Raw genomic sequence first — 23,293 nt, 5'->3', positions numbered from 1 at the left:
CTGAAATTAATCTTCAGCAACAACACTTTCCTGGGTGAGCACTAACAAAAGGAAATTATATCACTGCTGATAGCATCCTGATTTTATCTATGTATACAAGTTTAGTTTTATCTTTTATTATTATCTATTTATTAATATTTTCAAAAGAAAAGCTGGTTCATGACAAATTCACTGAATTCACAAATACCTATGATCAGGTCGAAATTAATAAAAGTCTCATTCATTGTCACCTGCCATTAGGTATTTGAAATTTTTCCAGTTTTTGAAGGATTGTTTCCAGGATTAGTCATAAATGTTGAAATACATTTCATTTTGTTTGATGTTGGGGTGTTGGCCGAGCTGGGCAATTAGCTTGCAGATGATTCACTGCCAGTCGAGGTGACATCCTCGGTGTGAAGTTGTTGGTGTTTCTGTCGGTGAGTGCTTGCATTTATATAGGCCCCTGTTGACTTGCCTCCATTCTGATTGTCTACCCCTTCAGTTGATCAGGACCGAAACAAGCGAACAGAGGCCGATGTAAACGTGAGCACTCCCAGAGAGAAACACCAACAACTGCGCACTGAGGATGTCACCTCGACTGGCGGTGAAACGCCTGCAAGTTAATTTCCAAGCTCAGCGAACACCACAACATCAAATGCCTCAACCCAAGTCACAAATATTCACCACCATCCTAAATATTTCATACCCTTACATCTCAAGCACTCCTTCATCATTGAGGAAAACTGGCTTCCACTCCAGTTTCATAGGTCTTTAGATGGCCAATGAGGCCGATGCAGAACTGCAGACTCTTCCAAAGATGGGGTAGGAAGTGGCAAATGGGGTGGGCGGCATTAGTTTGCGAAGCAGTGCACTCATTCCATTACCTACGTGTGCCTTCTTTTGTACTCCTTGTGGTTCTCAATGGGCCAGCAGTCTGCAGTCAACTGAACTGCGCCAGTCAAATATCCAGATCTTGCCGGGATTTGTATTTTCCATTTCCCACACAGTTTGTAGATGAGGAGGCAGTGTCTGTGGCCAAAGCAGTAAGCAAAGCCTTTACAAAATGCTTGCTGATCAAGTGAAAAGTGTTAGCATTTTTGTTGTGAGTAAATAAATTTATTTTTAGAAGCAAAATATCATTTTCTCCTACACCAATGGCACCAGAAATGCAGACAACAGCGCAGAACGTTTACAATTTCAAGCATGTTGCTCAATTTAATTGGCGCCAAAGAAAAAAAACCATTTGATCTGTCAACAAGGAGGATTGATAAATGGTTTAATCTGTGAGCAGGGTTTCCTGCATATTTATGTTGTTTCTGATGTTGGTGAATATCTTGAAATTTTCATTCATCCATTCACCTATGCTTCCATAAACAAAATATTATTTAGTTTCATAAAGTATTTTATAAAAGTCTATCCTTAATTCAAATTCTGCACCATTCTTCTCCAGTATGAATTCAGATGTCAGCAACACAATTAGAATCTGCCATTGTGGCTGCTGTTTCTATAATCGGCTAGCCCTTTGGGTCCACAAACATAGACTTGGGGGGAGGGGTGTTGCTGCATTGGATCGAAGTAAGCTGCAGAGCATTGTGAAATTAGTCAGCTCCATCATGGCTTCTAGTCCGTAGTATCCAAGACATCTTCAACGAGCGGGGCCTCAAAAAGGCAGCATCCATCGTTAAGGACTCCCACCACCCACGGCATGTCCTTTTCTCAATGTTATCATCAGGAAGGAGGTACAGAAGTGTGAAGACACACACTCAGGGAACAGCTTCTTCCCCTCTGCCATCTGATTTCTAAATGGACATTGAACCCATGAACACTACCTCACTACTTTATTATTTCTGTTTTTGCACTACTTAATTAACTTAACTATTATATATATATATATTTACTGTAATTCAGTCTTTTTCTATACTTACCAAGTATTGCATTGTACTGCTGGCTCAAAGTTAACAAATGTCACAATATATGCCAGTGATATTAAACCTGATTCTGGTTCGAATGATTAGAGTACAAGGCTTTGCTGATTTATTTTTTAATCCCACAGGATATTGGAGGGTGGCTTTATGATTTGATGGAGTGAGTATATCACCTGGCTAGAGAAGAAGGAACCAGGTATACAGTCTCAAGAGTGGAACTCCTCCAATTAGGTTAATGGCCAGGGAGATTTCTTCATACGGAGATTGACAATCCTCTGAGACAAGGGATGGCAGAACTGTTGTACAAGAAGACACAGGGTCAATTAGCCACGAGTACACTGAGTTTGGAAGAGTGAGCCAGATGGTGTGAAACTCTGCCATCTTATCTATATTTTTCTGAATTTATTCCAGAAGGGTTTCAGAATGAAGGAAATCAAAAACGATTGATATATCTTGTCTTTTGCTTTGGAAACTTTGAAGGGCCACAGAGGTTCAGTGTAATCAAGACTGAGATTAATAACTATCATTTCATCAAATGGAAAATTAAGACAATAAGAGATTATGACCTCTGCCGTTTCCATGGCTCATCTCCTGTGTTTCTGGATAAAACACTAAACCGTTCAGGAGCATCATTTAAATGATAATGTTTTGTTTCCATTGAGACGAAATCCTTTTGCTACGATATTCCACAATACATAGTAATGTTTTGGGTGAAGACATTACTGTATATTGGCTCTGAATAAATATGTCTGTCAGCAGCAGTCTCTGCCCAACCTTTGCACATTGCAACAATCCACTCAAAAAGTTTTGAAAAGAATTAACTTCACATAACACCATAGTAGAAGTCTCAAATATAGTGAAAAATGTCGGGATTTAAGTGAGGGAGGAACTTAAAACCGTCATGTCCTAGAGAGATACTAGTGGGACTAGAGGTTGTCGAGCCTCGTGTAAATGATGACTGCAGATTAGGGAGTGGCTTCAGTGGAAGTGAGCAGATTGATTATAACCATCTAAAATGCCCGAAATACTATGAAGATTTTATAGATGGGAAAATGCTGTTCAAGAGAGGGGATAACTGAAAGCAGAAATCTATATAGGTCTGCAAGATTATCATCAATCATTAGGAAGATACTGAAATTCTTTGTTAAGTAGTTAACAGTAGGACATTTAGAGCATCAAAATAAAATTAAGCAGAATCACACAAGGTTTTATGAATGTTTTAAGCAACTTTATCGACGGCCTTTAAGGATGCAACAAGCCGGGACAGTAGATGAACATGTGATGCATTTTCATTTCTGAAAGGCAATCAATAAGGTGTCAAGTGGAAGGTTTACAGTGCATGGCATGTGGGTAATATACACTCAGTGGTCACTTCATTAAGCACACCTCATTTATGCAAATATCTAATCAGCCAATCACGTGGCAGCAACTCAATGCATAAAAGTGAACAGACATGGTCAAGAGGTTTAGTTGTTGTTCAGACCAAACATCAGGATGGGGAAGAAATGGGACCTAAGTGACTTTAACCATGGAATGATTGTTGGTGCCTGACAGGGTGGTTTGTGTATCACAGAAACTGCTGATCTCCTGGGATTTTCATACACAGCAGCCTCTGGAGTTGACAGAGAATGGTGCAAAAAACAGAAAATCATCCAGTGAACAGCATTTCTGTGGGTGAAAATGCCATGTTAGAGAGGTCAGGTGATGCCTAGACTGGTTCAAGCTGACGGGGAAAGCAACAGTAACTCAAATAACCCTGATTTACAACAGTGGTGTGCAGAAGAGCATCTCTGAATGCACAACATGCACAATCTTAAAGTGGATATGGCACAGCAGCAGAAGACCACAATATACTCTTGGTGGTCTCTTTATTAGATGCAGGAGGTAGGTTCCTAATAAAGTGGCCCCGGAGTGCACCAGCCTAGGCAGAGAATTGGCAATCAAGCACAAAATGAAAGTTGGGATAAGTCAATCTTTCGATTTCCTTCATTTTGAAATCTTTCTTGGATATATTCAGCGACTTGGCCCCTGTCATAGAAGGTGGCAGAGAAACCCCCATAGTTTCACCACTACCTGACTCGCTCTTCCGGATTCAAGTGTGCTCAGGCCTAATTGACCCTGCTGTTCTCAAACAGCAGTCCTACCACTTCTTGTTTCACAGGGTGGTCAGTTTCTGTACGTTTCTACCCCAGAGAGTCACCGAAGACATCAACACTAGATTTTAGACCATGCAGGGAGTCCGTGATTACAGAGTACAAGTAGAAGAGTAGAACTGAGGGCATGATCTGCACAACCGCAAAATTACCAAACGGTAGAGCTATTGAAGGGTTTCAAAGGTACATTTTATGTCAGAGAAAAAAATGCTGAAATTCTTTTTCTTCACAACCATCCACAAAAACAGAGGAGTGTCCCAAAGAATGAACAACAGTTAAATGTTAGAACCCCAAAGCCCCCCCCCCGCTCCCCCCACTCACGCATAAGCAGCAATAAAGCAACAACCCCCCTCCCCCACCAGCAAAAAAAAAAGAATTGGCACCCATCACCGTGCACTGAAGCGTGTAGCAAAGCAGCAATAAAGACTTGTTCACCCGGTAATTCGACATACCACAGGCTTTCTCCCTCTCCCTAATAAGGGAAAAAGGGGTGTCTCCGTTTCACAGTGAAAAGGGAGACATAACAAACAACTTGTTGACTTATGATGTTAAAAGTCTGATGCGTTGCTTTTTCTGAGCTCTGTGCCAAAAGAACTTGGGTCTCTGGGCACGCAGCCAGCAGCCAGCTTGCTGCTTTCGATCTCCCGTGTCCTCCCATGACACACCAGATTCCTATGGAGGCACCAACCTTGAGTTCACAGATCCACGAAATCCCAGAACCCTAAAGGCACGCTAGTCTTCTAGGCTGCGTCCTTGGTATCTCAAATAGCGGCCAGTCGTGAGACCTCGAGAGCGGGTCCCATTCCCGCAAAGAACCGAAGTCAGCGTGTAACTCCAGGTCAGGGTCTTCAAATGAACCCTGAAACCTGAAATCCTGTTCCTGTTTCTTATATTCTTGTTTTCTAAAACCATGTCCACAACTGTCTTATTCTCATTGAAAACTTTAATGTGTCCTCTGCCCTATTCTGGTGATTGTAACTCACTCAAGTTTAGAAAGACTTTTGGCTGCTTGGCGGTAAGTGATATAAATAGTAAGGCCTACAAATTCTGTCTCAGTTCATATCTGAACTGGTCTGTCAAAACCAGTTAAACCTGATAGTACGTGTGTTTATACAACATTATTATTCAGCAGTCAGAGCAGCGTTGTCTTTATAGCGTCAAGATATATCTTGTAATGTAGATGACTAGCCAATTTGAACATCATGATAAAGAGCAAAGATTGATCTGGGGAGATGTTAACTTTTCATCTTCAAATATTGTTCAGGAATTGTTATAAACACAAAATACTCTGTGGTTGCTGGAAATCCAGAACAACACATACAAAATGCTGGAGGAACTCAGCCGATCAGGCAGTGTCTAAGCAGGGGAATTAACAGTTGATGTTTCGGACCGAGACCTTTTGTCAGGACATGGTGACCAGGGAGACAGGGTTCCAATGAAAAGCAGCCACATTCTACAGCTCCATCGATAACCTAAATTAGGTTATCAAGTCTCTGGAATGGGAGTTAAACATATAACCTTCAGGCTCCTCGGTGAGAGTGCTGCCATTGAGCCAAGGTAGAGACTCATAAAGAAGGGGTAACTCCAGCCAGGCTCTGCAGCATGAGTTAATGTTGGATAATTCCTCCTGGACGGAGTGTGTTGTATGTGGTTAGTGGTATCACCCGAATGCAAAAAGCCCAGCCTGCATTTTCCTACCGGGGGATAGGGAGCACTAATTCCATTAATTCATGGAAAATAATTGAACCCTAGAGGACGACATTAATCAAGTGAAAACCGAAGACACAAACACTATTGTAATGAAGAGTTCATGTGAGTAAATATGAACGAAGAGCAACAAAAACATCCTCGGGCAATAGTCCAATTAATTGTTCAGGTGGCTCATTAGATGCCAGTCATCGGAGTGAACTCGTTCTTTTTCAACAGAAGTTAGAACGAGGATCTTCCACTTAGGTTATTGCGATGTGATGCAGCAGATCTTCAAATATGTGACTGGAAGTATGTTTCCAGGGACACAGTGGGGTTCCCCGGCTCTGTTTCCCTATCGCACCATCAATATAAAAGCAGGGATTTCCACTTCTCAGCTGCAGGTGAAGCAGTGCCCTAAGGCGAATTCTTGGTTCCATTCCTTGCCTCTATTTCCCTGTAGATCAGTTTCCAATATTTCTGGCTAGTATTCATTTATGAAACGACATGTTTACCTGGTGTCACCAATCGTTTTCCCTGCTTTATTACTTTTCCTTGGATACATAGTATCATTCTGGAGATTGAAGGTCCTCCCACTAGTAGTACACCTCTAGCCTAGAGGCGTATTTTCCTTTGCCGTATTAACCGATTTAGTCCCAGAGGATGATCAACATGAGCTTTATTGTAATTGCGGGTGGGCGGATTCCCTTAATAGAGAACACCTGGGTGTGATTTTAACATGGGGGGGGGGCGCTGATATCCTTGACATGTCCAGTGGCATGGACTGCAAGACAACTGGGCCCTTCAGTCTTCCTCCACCCTTTACTGCCAGTGTGATGTGTCATCTTCTTCCTCCAGCTCCATCGTTGTGGCCTTGGTTGAATCGCTCCTTGTCTCCAACCTTTTTCTTGATCTTACCACCATGGGTGACCCTACCAGGTTGTGTTGGCACGTGGCCAAGTGGTTAAGGTGTTCGTCTAGTTATCTGAAGGTTGCAAGTTCGAGCCTTGGCTGAGGCTGCGTGTGTGTCCTTGAGCAAGGCACTTAACCACACATTGCTCTGCGATGACACCAGTGCCAAGCTGCTTGGTCCTAATGCCCTTCTCTTGGACAACATCGGTGGCGTGGAGAGGGGAAGGCTTGCAGCTTGGGCAACTGCCAGTCTTCCATAAAAGAAATCTCGGAAACTTTCCAAGGCGCAAATCCATGGTCTATTGAGACTAATGGAGGTCTACACACACACCCTACCAGGAGCAAAGCACCAAACAGATAAACTCCAGACCACATGGCTCTCGGGATCTCAAGAACTCACAGGCCTCTCCACCACAGCAAGGTGATGATCCTTGAAGAACTAATGCCTCTGCAACTGAAGAAACGTTCTGGCAAAATACTTAAACCATCATTTCACTGGGTATCCAGTTGATGTAACTATTGGCTGATCGGAATCAGCAGAATATCTTGGGGAAAATACATCCTGCATTTATAGAGCACTTTTCGCCACATCAGAAAGCTTTTCAGAGCCGACAAGGTACTTTTGTAAAATTTGTCACTGTTATAATACAGGGTTGCCAGATCAGAGCAGTCTCTGGATGTTGAGAAACAGTGGAGTGTGAAGGAGCAGAGGGACTTGCCTGTTCACATACACAAATCATTAAAAACTGGTAGGTAGCACAGCTGGGAAACCAATGAAAGGAACCACTGCTGGAACAGACAGGGATTCAGGAGTTCTGTCACTGCTCAAAATTAAAAAGGCACAATGGGTAAGGAGAATTTTTTTTTAAATGGCTACAAAAAGTAATCAGAACAGTCAGAACGCGCGGCTAATTGAGCCTCCGTCTCATGGCTCCAGCGACCGTGATTTGATCGTGACCTTGAGTACCGTCTGTGTGGACTTGCATGTACTTCCTCTGACTGCATGGATTTCCCTTGGATACCTGGGTCAACCCTGCCCCCCACACCCAAAAATGGGCAAATGGGTAGGCTAATTGGTCACTGTAAATTATCCTTCGTTTTGATGAGTGGTGAACTTGCAGGGAGTTGATGGGAAGGAATAAGAGAATAAAATAGGTTAGACTAGGGATAGTGTAGATAATTGGTGCTTGCAAGGGAATTAAGGGTTATGGGGAACAGGCAGGTAGATGGAGCTGAGTTTACGGACAGATCAGCCATGATCTTATTGAATGTCAGGGCAGGCTCGATGGGCCTACTCCTGCTCTTATTTCCTGTGTTCTTATGTTGATGTGTGGTTTCTGTGCTGGGTCTCACAATGACTCTAAAAGTTTAATAGAATGATTTGAAGGGGCTAGAATAAAAAATCAATTTAATTATGCTTCATTTGCATCTCATCTTGGTCAGACCATAGCTGGTGCACCACAGTTAGTTCAAGACTTCAACATCAACTGCACTTTTTTCTATAGATGCTGCCTGGCCTGCTGAGTTCCTCTAGCATTTTGTGTGTGATTATTGAAAAGCATATTGATCTTGGAATGGGAATTGATTTGGTAAAGCTTTGCTAAAAGCTAAACAAATGACCAAAGCCAAGATTTGAATGGAGGCAAGATATCTATGAAAGATACCAAGGGATCTATTGGGAAACTGTGCAGTACTGAAAGACTTGAATCACTGATTGGTAAGTTATAAGGTGAATGAGGTGGGGTTAATACGGGTTGCCCACTTAAGCATTGTTATACCAGGATTGACAAGGTTTACTTATCAAGGAAGGTTGCACAACGTCAGCTTGTAGTCCCTGGGTATAAAAGAATGGGGGCCATTCTGATTGTGCTGTGTCAATTGTTAAAAGGTCTTTGATTGGACATATATGGAGGATTACTGTCCCTGATGAGCAGTTTAAAAAAACACAGGGACAAAGCTCCAAAACTGCAGTTCAATCACTCAGGAACAAGGTTGGGAAGCACATTTTTTCACATTGATGGCAACCGAAATGTAGAAGTCTGATTCCATAAGGCCTACGGACATCTGGACATTTGGAGATGCCAATACTGTACACTGTGGCTGCCTCCTTGGGCACCACGTGATAAAACCATTTTAGTTGGCATCCCCTCCCCCCACCAAACCTCCATCCCTTCTGTCTATTACCTCAGTTAATGTACTGTGCTGTAGCTCTTCAAACTACATTTTGTAATGCTGTTTACATTGTAAGATACATGCTGGCATTGACATATTTATACACGTCTGTACTAACATGGTTTTTATATGTCTTTATTCTTTATCATTGTTAAATGTTGCTTTTTTGTAGCATGTAACACCACAGCAAATTCCTAACACATGTAAATGTATACTTCGAATAAAATTGATCTTTGATCCTTGATCCTTGGAGCTTTCAAGATTGTTACCAAGAAAGATGATGAGAAAAAGTTGGTGGATATCGTCTACATGGGCCTTAGCAAGGACTTTGATGAAGTCCTACATGGGAGGCTGGTCCAGATGCTTAAGTCATTTGGCATTGAAGATGGAATGGTCAGTTAGATTCAACATTGCTTAGAGGGAGAAACCAGAGGATGGTAGTAGATGGTTGTCTCTCTGAATGGAAGCCTGCTCCTATTGATGAGCCGCAGTGATCGGTGCTGGGTCTGTTGTTTATTTCTTTACTAATAAATTGGATGATAATGTGGTAAACTGGATCAACGAATTTGTGGATGACATGAGGATTGCGGGGCATAGTGGACAGCGAGCAAGGCTATCAAAGCGTGCAATAGGATCTAGAGCAGGAAAATGACTCATGAAACTTAACGCAGACAAATATGAGATGTTGCACTTTTGAAGGACAAACCAGTGTACATCTTACACAGAGAACGATAGGGTCGTGAGGTGTGCGATAGAATGAAGGGACCTGGGAATACTGATCCGTAATTCCTTGAAAGCAAAATCACAGATAGATAGGTCCGTGATGAGAGAGTTTTTGGCACGTTGCCCTTCATAAATCAGGGCAGTAGTACAGGAGTGTTGGATTGTTATGTTGCAGTTATATAAGGTATTGGTAAGCCTGAATTTGGAGTTCTGTGTGAGTTCTGGTCATCTCCCTACAGGAAGTTTATCAATAAGAATGCAGAAAAAATCTTGAAGGACATTCCCAGGACGCAACTTAGTGGAAAAGGTTGAACATCTTAGACTTTATTGCCTGGAGTTCAGAATAATGAGGGAAATCTTATATATAAGTATATAAAGCTTTGAGGAGGCATAGAAAATCATGAGGAACAATGATAGGGTGAATGAATGGAGGTTTTTTCCCCTCAGGTTGGGTGAGACGAGAACAACGTGTCATAGGTTTAGGGTGAAACGTGAAATATTTAAGGGGAATCTGAGGAGGAACTTCTTCATTCAGAGGATACTGTGAGTGTGGAATGAGCTATCAGTGAAATTGGTAGATGGGGGATCAATTGTCACACTTTAGAGAAGGTTGAATTGATAGATGGATAGGTGGAGTATAGAGGGCTATGGGCCGGGTGCAGGTAGATGGGACTAGACAGAAAGCTGGGTCAGCACAGACTAGATCAGCTGTAAGTCCTGTTTCTGTGCTGTGACTGACTCTGTGACTGAGATGGAACTTGAGTAGGTTAAGATATCAAGGAAATTGGGCATTGGCAAGAAAACTGTGTAGAACAGCCATACTGTAATTGGATGGCAGAGAGGTTGGAAGGTCTTTATGGTTTAATTCTTTTTAAAATATCCCTATGTTTCTAATGAGTCTTGATGAGATTTTAAGTCAAAGGAATGAATTTTGTCTGAAGATGCCAAGTGGGCCCCACTGGGAAATGTGATACTTGATCAATGAATTTTGATAAGAGGGTCAAGATGTTGGACATGCAGACAGATCTAAAAGTTAACACTGGAGAGACAATGAGGGTGTTCTCTGAATCCCTCATACAACAGTCCTTGGTGAAGAGATAGTGAGCACTTGGAAATCTACACAGGGTCAATAAAATGAATTCACACAGCTTTCACTGAAAGCTCAGTTGGAATTATGAATCATTTAGGGAAAGGTGAAAGGGCACATCCTTGTAATAAACGCTGGCTTTATGTACAAGGAAACACACACAAAATGCTAGAGGAACTTTGAAGATCTCTTGTGTTCGTGTATAGGGATGTGATTTGATAAAGCTTTCAAAAATGCTTAAGAGTAGCCAAAGATCAAGGTATATCGGGAGCCAAAGAATTTGTGGTGAAACTGTGCAGTATTGTACACTGATTGGTAAGTCATGAGGTGGGTACAGAAAGGGTCGCCCCCTTTGGTGCTTTGAAGGAATCTCCTGATAGGGCTGCATTGTACACGGTTGGTACCCGGAAGTAACCAAACTTACTGTATTACCATTGCAGGTATCTGCAGAATCTGGGAGCAGATGCCCTGGAAGACAACATCCATCAATAAAGCTTCAATGGTGGTACAGACTATCATGTGGAATGATCATACTGGCATAGTAAAACAGGAAATATTAAGGGGTTGAATGTCTATGAAATGGATATATCAGCAAGCCCAGGTGAAGTATATTCCAGGCTGTTAAAAGGAACAATGGAGTAATTGACAGAGGTTCTGACTACTTTTTAAAATCTTTTCCTGACTGCAGAACTGAAGACAGAGAGTAGCAGGACTGCCAATGTTGTTTTGAAAAGGTGGATGAATACACCTTCACTCAGAAAAGATTCAAAAACAGCCTATTCTCTCCTCTTCCCCCTTTTCATCAAGTAGAAGATACAAAAGCTTGAAGACTCATGCCAGCAGACTCAAGGACAGCTACTATACAGTACTGCTTTATAAGGCACTTAACTGGACCTCGTACACAATAAAGACGAACTCTTGATCACTCAGTTTACTTCATCGTGACCATGCCACATAGTTGTCTAAACGCAATCACGACCGGAGGTCCATGAGCCAGCCCTGATCAGAGGATCAGAGGTGGAGAGGATCAGCATCTTGAAATCCCTCAGTGTCTTCATTTCTGCGGACCTATCCTGGGTCCATCACGTAAATGCCATTAAGAAGAAAGCACGGCAGTGCCTGTACTTTCATGGAAGTTTGCATAGATCTAGCATGTCATGTAAAACTTTGACAAACTTCTACAGATGTGTGGTGGATGTGTGCATTTGCTGGTTGTGTCACAGCCTGGTATGGAAACATCAGTCCCCTTGTACAGAAAAGCCTGCAAAAAGTAGTGGCAGGGTCACCCACTATCCCCCCCCACCCCACCGCCACCCCAACCATCAAACATATCTATATGGAGCTCTGATGTAGAAAGTAGCATTTATCATCAAGGACTCCCACTATCCAGGCTATGCCCTCTTCTTATTTTTGCCTTCCAGAAGAAGGTATAGGAGCCTCAGGACCCTGCATCACCAGGTCCAGAAAAAGTTATTACCCATCAACCATCAGGCTTTTGAACCAGAGGGGATAACTTCACTCACCCCATCGCTGAACCGCTTCCCTGAACTGGATTCCTCCATGACCTGGATCAACACATTGACGTCGTGTGGAGGCTTGCGTGCTTCAAGGTCTCCATCAGGCGATGCCAGCTCGGGCCACCCATGCTGGGACGTCTGTGGGAAAGTTGCCAGACGAAGACTGATTCAACCCCGGCTCCTGAACGGACAGACTCGTGCCTGCCCCTCCCGGGCCCTGCCATACAAAATGAACAACAACTGGATTCACTTTCAGGGACTCTTCATCTCGTGTTCTTGATATTTATCGCTTACTTATGTATTATTATTATTTCTTGTTTTTCTCCTTCTGTATTTGCAGTTTGTTGGGATTTTTTTGCACAGTGGTTGTTGTCCGCCCTGTTGGGTGCAGTCTCTCATTGATTCTATTGTGTTTCTAGTATTTACTGTGTTTGCCTACAAGGAAAGGAATCTCTGGATTGTATATGGTGATATATGTGTACTGTACTTTGATAATCAGTTTACTTTGAACTTTAAATGCACCATGCTTTCTCTGCAACTGTAGCATTACAGTATATTTGACATTATGTTTTATTTTTCCTTTCACAGTACCTGGATGCTTATGGATTGATTTGCATGGATGGCCTGCTAACGAAAGCTTTTCACTGCATCCCAGTGCATGTGACAATAATAAACCGGTTACCAATAAACAGTTAGCATGGATCCATTAAGGGAAGGTTGTGTGTTGACCATCTTGATCGAGTTTTTTGAAAGAGTTAAACAAGGAGGGTTATGTGGGGACAGTGGATATGCCTCAGCCAATGTAGATTTTAGCAAGACTTCGACAAGATTCCACACAAGAGGATGGTCAAAAAAGGAAAGACCATAGAATTTAAAGGGGGGTAGCAATATGGATCCAAAGTTAAGTCATAGAGTCATCGAACCCTACAGCACAGAAAAAAGGCCATTTGGCCCATCTAGTCCATGCCAAACTATTATTCCACCCAGTCCTATCAACCCGCACCTGGGACATAGCTCTCCATACCCCTCCCATCCAAAGTCAAAGTACATTTATTATCAAAATGTGTTCATACAACCTTGAGATTCATCTTCTTTCAGGCAGCTATTATACAAAGAAACCCAATACTCCATGGACTTATCCAAACTTCTCATAAATATCAAACACGAGGAAATCTGCAGATGCTGGAAATTCAAACAACAACACACACAAAATGCTGGTAAAACACAGCAGATAGTAAGAGATCTCTTACTATCTTTCCTTTCGGTTAGTCCTGACGAAGGGTCTCAGCCCGAAACGTCGACAGCGCTTCTCCCTATAGATGCTGCCTGGCCTGCTGTGTTCTACCAGCATTTTGTGTGTGTTGTTGTTCTCGTAAATATTGTATTTTTCAAAATATCTAGACCTTTCCCCTGTGTAATCCCCATTGTTTCTAATCCCCAAAAATCTTTTGACCTGAGATAATGCTTGACATTAGCACCAGGAATTTCAAAAATATTATAACTTTGGCAAGAAATCAGAAGAAATCCTACTTGTACAATTAAGAGTTTCTATCCGAGATACCAGCCGGGCTTGGGGGATTGGGGATAGAAACTGCTTAGTTTTAACAGATTAGATGTTTTATCCCTATTTTTATTAGGTATGGGCTTCATTCCCTCATCCTTAACCTCCGGGGACTGATATGGGTTCAGCGCATCATCAACTCTGCCTGGATCACGTAAAACACTACTGTTTTCTGTCTCCTCCGCCAAAAATTGTTCCTTATCCCATAACTTTCCTGAAGTGCAAGGGTAACTTTGGCTTTCACATCACCACCACAAATCTTTTTTATTAAGTTCCTCTCTCTGTTAATTAGCATTGCCGAGAAAGTGTTTAATATGTACTGGGGGCAAGGATGGTTTTGCCTCTGCACGTGGGATGAAACGAGCTCTTCAGGCCTGTGCAGGGTGCCGGACAGCGTTGGGCTCTGAGGTTTTCAGAGCACCTGAATTGGTTAGTTGTTGTTTGATGGGAGTCATTAATCATTTAAAATTCCCTGTGTTTACTCCAGCAACTCGTTTTTTGTAACAAGGTCTCCTGGTGCTTTCTGCCTAAGCTTGTTAAGTTTATTTTGATAGGCTCAGGGATAGCATGTCACTTGTATTATTTAAGCAGACTCCTGATTATCACAAATCACAAGATCCTAGTTCTGAAAATGGTACTTCTCGCGTTCCCACTCAGTCAAGACACCGATGTTCTTTCGGAATTATTATAAATAAACTCTCATCGCCATCTCTACACCGGAGTCTGTCTTTCCTCAGCACTTGGGCTCCAATATTGCCACGGCACTTCATGACATGGGAGGATTATTCTGAGGTAAATATCAGAGACCAGTGACAAGCCAGCATTGCAAATTCCTGAGCCGTTCTGTCACTTGGATGGCTCCAGGACAAGTCTCTGAGTCAGTCGGCTTGGATTATTACAAGCCTCCCTGGCTGACCTCCTGTCTTCCACTGCAAGATTAGCTTTATTTGTCTTACGTGAAGCATATAGAGAAATGCTTCGTTCTGCAACAAATCAAATCAACAAAGATTGTGCTGGACAGTCTGCTGGTGTCACCACACATCCAGTGCCAACATAGCATGCTCAATAAATGAGCTCATTCTAAATCTGTTCCCATACCAAGTATTCCCTCTTTACTTTCCACATTTAATTAATGTTTTTCTTCAAACCCACTCAATTCAATTTGTCCTTAACCTGCTATAGTCACCATCATTCTTTGACCATCAGCATCACCAGGACTAGTGCATTTGATGAAATGAGCTAGTATGAAGATAATTTATCACCCAAGTAGCTTTCTTGGTGTACAGTGTCTTGGTATTGGTTTATTTATTGTCACCTCTAGCAAGATACTGTGAAAAACCTATCTTGCGTACTATTCATACAGTCCATTGTGATAGAACCAGGTAAGACAAGAACAATGCAGGATAAAGTGTAAAAACTGCAGTACAGGTAGACAATAAAGTGCAAGATCATGACAAGGTAGCTGGTGAGGTCAAGTGTGTATTTATTGTACGGGTGGTCCATGCAAGAGTCAGATAACAGTGGAATAGAAGCTGTCCTTGAGCCTGCTGGTACATTCTTTTTGATTTTTTTCGTATTTTCTGCCTGATGGGAGAGGGGAGAAGAGAAAATGTCCGGGGTGGGTGAGGTCCTTGATTACGCTGGCTGCTCTACTGGAGTATAGACCGAGTCTACAGGGTGGGCGGGGGGGTGGTTGTTGTGATGTGCTGAGCGGAGTCCACAACTTTCTGCACTTTTCTTGTGGTAATGTGCAGAGCAGTGGCCATACCAAGTCGTTACGCATCCAGACAAGATGCCTCCTGTGGGGGTGTCAATAAAAAATTGATAAGGGTCGAGTGCGACATGCCAAATTTCTTTAGCCTTCTGAGGACATAGAGGCATTGATCAGCCTATAATATTCTGTATTAAATTAAATTACAGAGCTTCTTCATAGTAGGCATTCCTGGAAGGGAAGTCCAGAATGAGAGGAGGGGACTTAAAGATGACTATGTAAAATTACAGAATCCAAGGCTGCCGATGCTGAAATATCACCCTGCCTTGCAGCTTGATGGTGTGGGAGTAGGACAGCTTCCTTAGTTCTTAGACTAAGGGGTCTGGAAAATGAGTTCAATTCCCAGCACTGATTGAGTAATTTAAATTCACAGTGAAGTTCCGAATTTTAAAGAGTATCGAATATTATAAAAATTCATGCTCTAAAAGAATCTGTTATCTCCAGCCTGTGTAACTCAGAAACCTGCAGAGATACAGTTTATTTGACTCCTGACTGACTTCACAAAGGGTTGGGTAAGGCATTCACTTTGTGAGGAATTGGTGATTCATTCTACGCATTAATGCATTTTTAAAACATTCTGTTGTTCTCTTTTCTTCATATTTACAAAATTTATTCTGGAAATCATCAGGGATTAGAGTGCAGAAGTGTGGCTGCTAAAAGGAGGAAGGCCCTTCCTTTGTAAGGAATTAGTGAGTAACTACACAGTGGATGTATCCGCTTCTGTGGATCTGGTTTGTAGGATAAGACCGAACACCTTTGGGAGTTTCACTGAGTGAGGAAAAGAAAAAGAAATGAACAGTTGCATTGGTCTTGCTTCGTTACACAGAGAGTGACAAGACAGACTACAGGACTTCATTGCTCTGCAGGAGCTCAGAGCAAGGCGATCAATGGGTCAATACTGAAGCTGCAAAGGAACACTCAGGAGGATGAAATTCATCTTTCGGAACTTGTAGCCAACTTTTTAGGGAAAGGAGAAGGAAAATAAGCAGGTTTTTTTCAAAAACAATGTATAATCATTTAATTTTTTTTTCAAAAGGTAAAAGCTAACTAAATTGCAGATGAACAAGGCATTGGATTTATTCCACAAAGGAAAGCAGGCAATCGAAAGCTGATGAGACTATCTCAGTAATTGATTAAAACACTGTTGTTCCAATCTATTAAAAAGGTCCAGGTCTCCGGAAAGTGGGAGGAGTTGTCTCCCATAGGTCTCCACGCGGGTTGTGAGTATTTTATGCAAGTGGAAATAAAAATAGCCGCTGACAGGTTTTTAAACGGGAAGGTTACTCAGTGTGGCCTTTCTCAGATCGCAATGGTTAGAATGCTGAAGGGCGAGGTTACTTTATGCCAAGCAAGGCGATCATGAAAGTGGAGAACCATAGCTTGTTCATTATTTTTTATTATCCTCCAGCGACAAGAGGCACCGCCTGGAGGAGTGGGTGAATGCAACTGTTGCTCTTTATATCCACTTTTTATCAAGTCTTATCTTATCCTAGGGAAATTTCTGGCAAATCTTGGAAGGTGCTTATCACTCCTGGGAATAAAACTGTAAACTACTCTTTGATGTCCTTTAGTGTAAGTTTATTGGTTTCGATCATACTCCCTCACTTTAGTATAACTCAAGCTCCTGATTTGATAAGTGAAGAACAGATTAATTTAGTAAGTGGTGGCCTCTACCCACCCAGCGTTCCACTTACTCACTGAGCTAGAAGATCTGTGGATAACAGTTTTAAGACTAATTTCCAAACTGAGGGACAATGCTGTGTCAGTAACATTATCACATTAATTAATTAGCCTGTCATGTAAGTATTACTGCAGTTTAGAAGGGATTGTCTCCAGAGTAATGAGCTATTTGTATATAACACTGAAACGTCTATCCACATTCTGATCCCAACCTTCATTACAGCAACATCAAACTTGGACTTCTGTGATTTAAACACTACTGCATAGTGGAGAGAAAAAGACACAGGTGAGAATTATATAGTTTGCAAAATGAGCTTAATTATTGACAGCGATCTGAAAAGTTACTAATGATTATATAAGCCATTTAATGTTTTTACTGAAAACTTTAAAATATGATTTAATAAAGGAGAGATGTCTCACTGGTAGAAAACTCCTGGCAGAAAAGGTAGTGAAGTTGCAGGTGAGATTTTGCTGTTGATGGTTTTACTCAATAGACACAGTGTAGGATCGTCCTTTGTTCAGGACTTTACTGAAGTCTTCCTTACATGGAATTTAATGCTGTTGTGAAAATGGCAGAAAGAGAATTTTTTAGGCAAGCACATTGACCCTTTCTCCATGACAGTGCTGAAGTAGAGTCTCAAACAAAGATGTTGGGGAGCTGAATTTTTATTTCTTTTCTACAAGCCACTATGCTAAGTCAGAGCTGGTGAAGGTTTGTGAAGGAAGTGAAGAAATTCGGTATCTCTCTACTGAACCACAAAAGGTTCTGAAAGCAGGAGGCCTTTTAATCCCCTATGTTCCAAATTTTAAAAAATACAGATGCTGGAAATTTGAAACAAAAGCAGAAAATGCTGGAAATACTCATCAAGTTAGATGAATAGAATTGACACTTCAGGGTCTTTTACTGGAGATGTTAATTCTATTTTATTTCCACAGATGTTTCCTGACCTGTGGAATGTTTTCAGCATTCTCTGTTTCTGTTTTTCTAACTCCTATATTTGCTTTCGACTGTTGTACGGAAAGAATCCAACAGAAGTGGGACCCTGCAGTTACTATGCTAAATTGTAGGCAGTTCCTCTGATGTGGTCATTTAGGATTTTAGCCTTGCATTGGAGAAGGAACTTATGACTATAGCGAGGAACTACAGTGCCATTATGGAATTTCAAATGCCTGACCAACAGATAGTGATCACGGAATAAACTAACCAACGTATAGCTACTCCGAAGGGAAACAAAGAGAAGAAGAAGCAGCTGCCCGTGTTAAAGATGACCTGGTGGCACTTGTGATGAACAGTTCAGAACTTTTTAAGCTAAGAATGAACAGGAAAATAGATTAGACATACAGATACTCACTCTGGAGTCTGTTAAATGATTATTACACAGAACCTATGACAGGAGCCTGCCACAGGGACTTTTTTATAGGGACCATATGTTGCATGAGTGTGCCAGTATTTGAACTGTGTTGATGACTATCTAATAGTACGCAGCAATCTTCATTGTTCACATAAGTTGCAACTCCTCTATATTTCTATTTTTAATTTTTATTTCAAAATATACCATTCTGGTAAGTTGCTTTCTACCTGTCAATATGTAAACCATTCCTTAGCCATTCATAAAAACTATCCTACTGCTATACCTTCATAAGAATTGGATCTTTATAACAGTTTATTATTAGGTCTGTAAAAAGATCTAGTTCCTTGATTGTGCGTTTTCAATAGGGGTCAAAGAAAACAGACAGGTCTAGTTCTTGGATTGTGCGTTTTCATTTGGGGTCAAGGAACGCAGACTAGAGACTCTGGCACTAACTAGATTCAGTCAATCCAGTGACAGCTCCCCCAGTGAGAATGCTAGATCACTTTGGCTAGTCTCACATAATCATTGCTGACAATGGGGTCTGTTGCAAATTAACAAATTGCCAACATTCACTGTGCTAACCTATGAAGAATGGTCATTAAGGTGACGTACAACTTAACCCGGACGTGCGTTGATACTTCTGGAAGAGGAAGCAAGGAAATCACTGGGTGGAAAAGTACAGGGACATCCAAATGTGAAAGGGAGATGTTATTGGTGGTATGGGGATGGTTTGGGGAGTGTCAGAGGAGGTTTTAGAAAGATCTGACTGTGGTAGCCAGGAAAGAGCATAAACATTGTCATTTTGAGTGACAGGGTAAAGAAACAAGGATTTGTTACTATTGTGCTGGTTGAGGGATAGGCTGTGAGAGGTTAGATAGAAGGAAAGATTTCAAAAAAGGTAGGAGGAAGGTAATAACAGTTTTAGAGGAGCAAATTAATTTCCACAGGCAGTAGAATTGATAAGGAGATACCAATTCAAAGTTATCTTCGGAAAGAGAAAGGTACAAAGAGTTGTTTCACATTTGGCCGCGTATACAGTTTGCTGACTATAGTCACGTCACTGGATAATGCTGTGGATCTGATAACAAGATCAATGATTAGATGGGAAAGGTGACTCTGTCTCCTCCTGACTCATCTCTTTACAATTGCTCATTACTTTCCTCCACATGGCACTACAGAATCTATTGTCTGTGAAGCTATGGAGCAAAGGGCTTTCCATGACATTCACCAGAATGCTTACCACACAACTCACCTTTAGCCGTACTTACAATCATATATTGCTATTGTGCTCAGTGATGCGCAATAGCATCCCAAACAAAGCGTGTTGTATTGAACACACCAAGCAATGTGGGGAGAAAGATTTGCAAATAGAAGGGCGAGGGATCATGAGCTGGAAGAGTTTATAGGATTAAAATGGCCGATGACACTGCCTGTGTAGATTAATTGGAGGTACAGGGTCCTGTGTTGTCAAGCAGAGCCGGGCTTATAGGTTCCTGCAGGGAATGAGGATGGGGTGAAGACATGGAGGGATTGGTGAAATGAACCAACGGTTTTAAAATCAGTTCTTTGCAGATTGAGAGCCAGTCAAGATTGACAATAATAATGGTCAAGAGAGACTGTCAAAGTCAGATAACAAACAAAAAGGTGCTTGAAAAAGAATTTCAGTTAATCTGTTTACCTTGAAGTATTTAATGTTTAAGATTTCCCTTTTCTGATGACTATATTAATTCTTTGCATTATTTTAGCAGTGACCAAACTCAACGTGCTGATGTAAGATGGCAGAACACCCTGTTCAGGTTTTTGTGTATGGTTTGCTCGTGAGCTGTGGGATTCTGGGGAACGCCCTGGTTATCTGGATTGCCGCCGACTCCACCCGAGAGAACCGCTACCTCGCCTCGTCCGACCTCATTCTGATGAATATCGCTGGGGCAAACCTGCTGCTGTCCCTCACGAGGAACACCTTGCTTCTGACCTTTGACGCCGGCTACACCGTCTTGTTCTCCGACGTAGGGTGCAGAATGATGATGTTCATCTGGACCTGGCTGAGATCGGCAAGCATCTGGGTCACCCTCAGTCTGAGCCTGTTCCACTTCATCACAATCAGAACAAGCCGAACTGCGTTGGAGAGGCTAAATGAGAGAAGGAAGGTTGCCAAAGCTATGGTGATTGAGTGGGCTTTGAGCTTTGTGTATTCAAGCTTTGCACTGTGCTACTCATCCAATACAAACACTAACAGTACCGATAATTTAATGTTAATTAGTAGCACCATCAGACCTTTGCTCGGCTGTGTGTGGACATTTCCAAATGACATTAGTGGTCTGATATATACAATGGTCTCTGTTGTAATTCATGAAGCAATCCCAATAACTCTAATGATTTTTGCAAACTCTGCCACCTTGTTATTTCTGTATAATCACTATAGAAAAACCCAGGACACGATGTTCAATAAACAGATCAGCACCGAATGGAAAGCAGCCAAGACCATCCTGTACCTGATTCTGCTGTTTATTTTTTGCTGGGGCACACATGTGTTTTCAGTGAATTATTATAATTTTAAGGGCAGCCCCTCGACGCGCTACATGCTCATTATCGCTCGGTTTTCTGCCTCGGGGTTTCTGGGATTCTACCCACTGGTGGTGGCAACAGGCCATGGCAAATTAAGAAGGAAAATGGCAAACATCTTGAGATGTGGGTGGCTGAAATCCCCCAGCCAAAGTAGCTGACCACTCTTCCAACGAAAAATGTGTGGATTTCTTGTCCAATCTTACAGAGGTTAGCCTGGAAGTGATCAGTACTGTGGAATATCTTTACTGAAAGATTATACTTTATTCATATTTGATGTAATATTGACTCAAGCCACAAGAATTTGTATAAATTATGTGTTGGTCCACCATCTCCTTGCTTTAATTGGATAATCCTCGAAGTAAATAGGAGGAGTCCATTCGATCCCTCAGTTATATGCTGACACCAGTGATCCACATCAAAGCTCCAGGTATTCCCTTTTTCCAGAATAAATATACCCTCAACTAACAAAAACCTATTGACCCCAGTCTCCATATTGCTAACTGATCAAAACTCAACACCACTAAATGTGAATTCCATCCCATTTCCAAGAAAGGGCTAATGTATTGAACTAACTAACTACGATGCATGGTTATTCAAATTTCACTGTTTGTCAAAGCTCCTAAATATTTTCACTGTCTAGAGAATTCTCTTGTTTTTCTTTCTTGGAACTAAACCAAGTACCTTCACAGTTTCACCACTTTGAACCAGTACAATTAACTCGTTGATTTAAGAAATCCATGAGTTTTGTAAATTCATGTTCCTAACTGCACTTCAATGCTGTCTAAGCAAACACTGCTCTTAGACTCTACAGCCCTTCGCTGTGCTTAAATACGGAAGAAAGCTGAAACTCCAGCTCAGACTTGGTCACTGTGGGAACAACAACTTTGGTTTGAGAATAAATAACCTGCTCATCTTCCTTTACATTAATGGCAATGGAGAATAAGGCAGCCCACTCTTTACTGTTTTTGTGCCACGCTGAAGTGGACTGCCCATAGAGTCATGAATTGTATCAGACAACTCAAGAACTACCAAATCATTGAAAACTTTAATTTGGAAACATCCATTCACCAATGGGGATGAACTATCTTGTCTCATTCCAATCTTCTGCTCACTGCCCCAGATTCCACTTTCTCAAGTATCTATTTAATTGTGTTTTTAAAACTTCTTCTTAACTTGATGGAGAGGTTTCCTCTACCTTAACCATTGACTGTATTTTAACATTTAAGATGCTTGCACTGTTAAGTTAGGTCCCTCCTATGACATCACTATACAAACATTATTATTTTTGCAGGCACCTTTCAACCTTTGAATAACTTACCGATAGGCATTGCTAGATTAAATGTGTTGTTTGTACAAACTGCTCTCCTATGATTTTCAGTAGGAAGTTCATATCGGGCAACTGTATGAGTTCATGTTGAGCTTCATCTGAGGTACCCACAACAACTCTCATAGACAAAATACATTGGCTTGGACGAGGTCCAAGTGAGTAGGTATTGCTTGTGAAACGTAGGAGTTAATGCCTCTAAATGAAGCAAATGGAAGAGGAGGTTGAACAAAGAGGAATAGCAGCCTGTGGACCCACTTTTGGGGACCCTGTAGCTCACATTCTCAGCATTTTGTTTTACTTTTTAAAACTATTTGCATGATTTGTCCTCTTTTGCATATTGGATGTTTGTCGGTCCTCGTTAGGCATGACTTTTCATGGATCCTATTGTATTTCATTTCTTTCCTGTGGGCACCTGCAAGAAAATGAATCTCAAGGTTGTATATGATAGACAAACATACAGTACTTTGATAATAAATTATGAACAGTGAAGTAGACTAAATAAAGAAATGCAATCTATTCAATACAATGAAGATAAAACTGAACATAGTGACAGGATCGGTGTGAATGTATGAATGTTTAAGACATTTCGTTCGGTACTGTAAGTATGCTATATTTTCAGTTTGTGAAAGAGAATTTCCTATCTTAACCACCCTCAGTAGTAGATTTTTCTATTTTCTTTTCTCATCTCTCTCTCTCCCCTCCCTCTCTTTCTATCTCTCTGAGTGGACAGTGCTTTGCTTGTTGTGTGTATACTGCATAATGCATGTTGAGTACCATATGACCGCTGTTGCCCACCTCCCATTGTCTATCATTGCCCATGGACATCAATTTCCTTTCAAAACATGAAATAAGCTGATTAACTATGGCGACCTGAGCCCAGTGC

At 41.5% G+C, this 23,293-nt stretch overlaps 2 protein-coding genes across 2 annotated transcripts in view; one reads left to right on the top strand and one right to left on the bottom strand.

Moving 5' to 3' along the window:
• Positions 1–12,350, bottom strand: part of LOC132382102 (Golgi integral membrane protein 4-like) — a 74,773-nt gene extending 62,423 nt beyond the window's left edge. The window contains exon 1 of the mRNA XM_059951986.1: positions 12,161–12,350. The gene's annotated coding sequence lies outside the window, so the exon portion shown is untranslated. The remainder of the gene's footprint in view (positions 1–12,160) is intronic.
• A 6,830-nt stretch (positions 12,351–19,180) lies between these two features.
• LOC132382106 (olfactory receptor class A-like protein 4) lies at positions 19,181–22,818 on the top strand. The gene has a single exon (XM_059951992.1). It carries the CDS (start codon positions 20,294–20,296, stop codon positions 21,239–21,241), a length of 948 nt encoding a protein of 315 aa, XP_059807975.1. The 5' UTR covers positions 19,181–20,293; the 3' UTR covers positions 21,242–22,818.
• Positions 22,819–23,293: the final 475 nt, after the last annotated feature.

Source organism: Hypanus sabinus, chromosome 27 (assembly GCF_030144855.1).
Source record: "Hypanus sabinus isolate sHypSab1 chromosome 27, sHypSab1.hap1, whole genome shotgun sequence".
Classification (NCBI taxonomy): Eukaryota; Metazoa; Chordata; class Chondrichthyes; order Myliobatiformes; family Dasyatidae; genus Hypanus; species Hypanus sabinus.
Note: the sequence above shows the minus strand (reverse complement) of the source record. Positions and strands in the feature narration are given on the sequence as shown.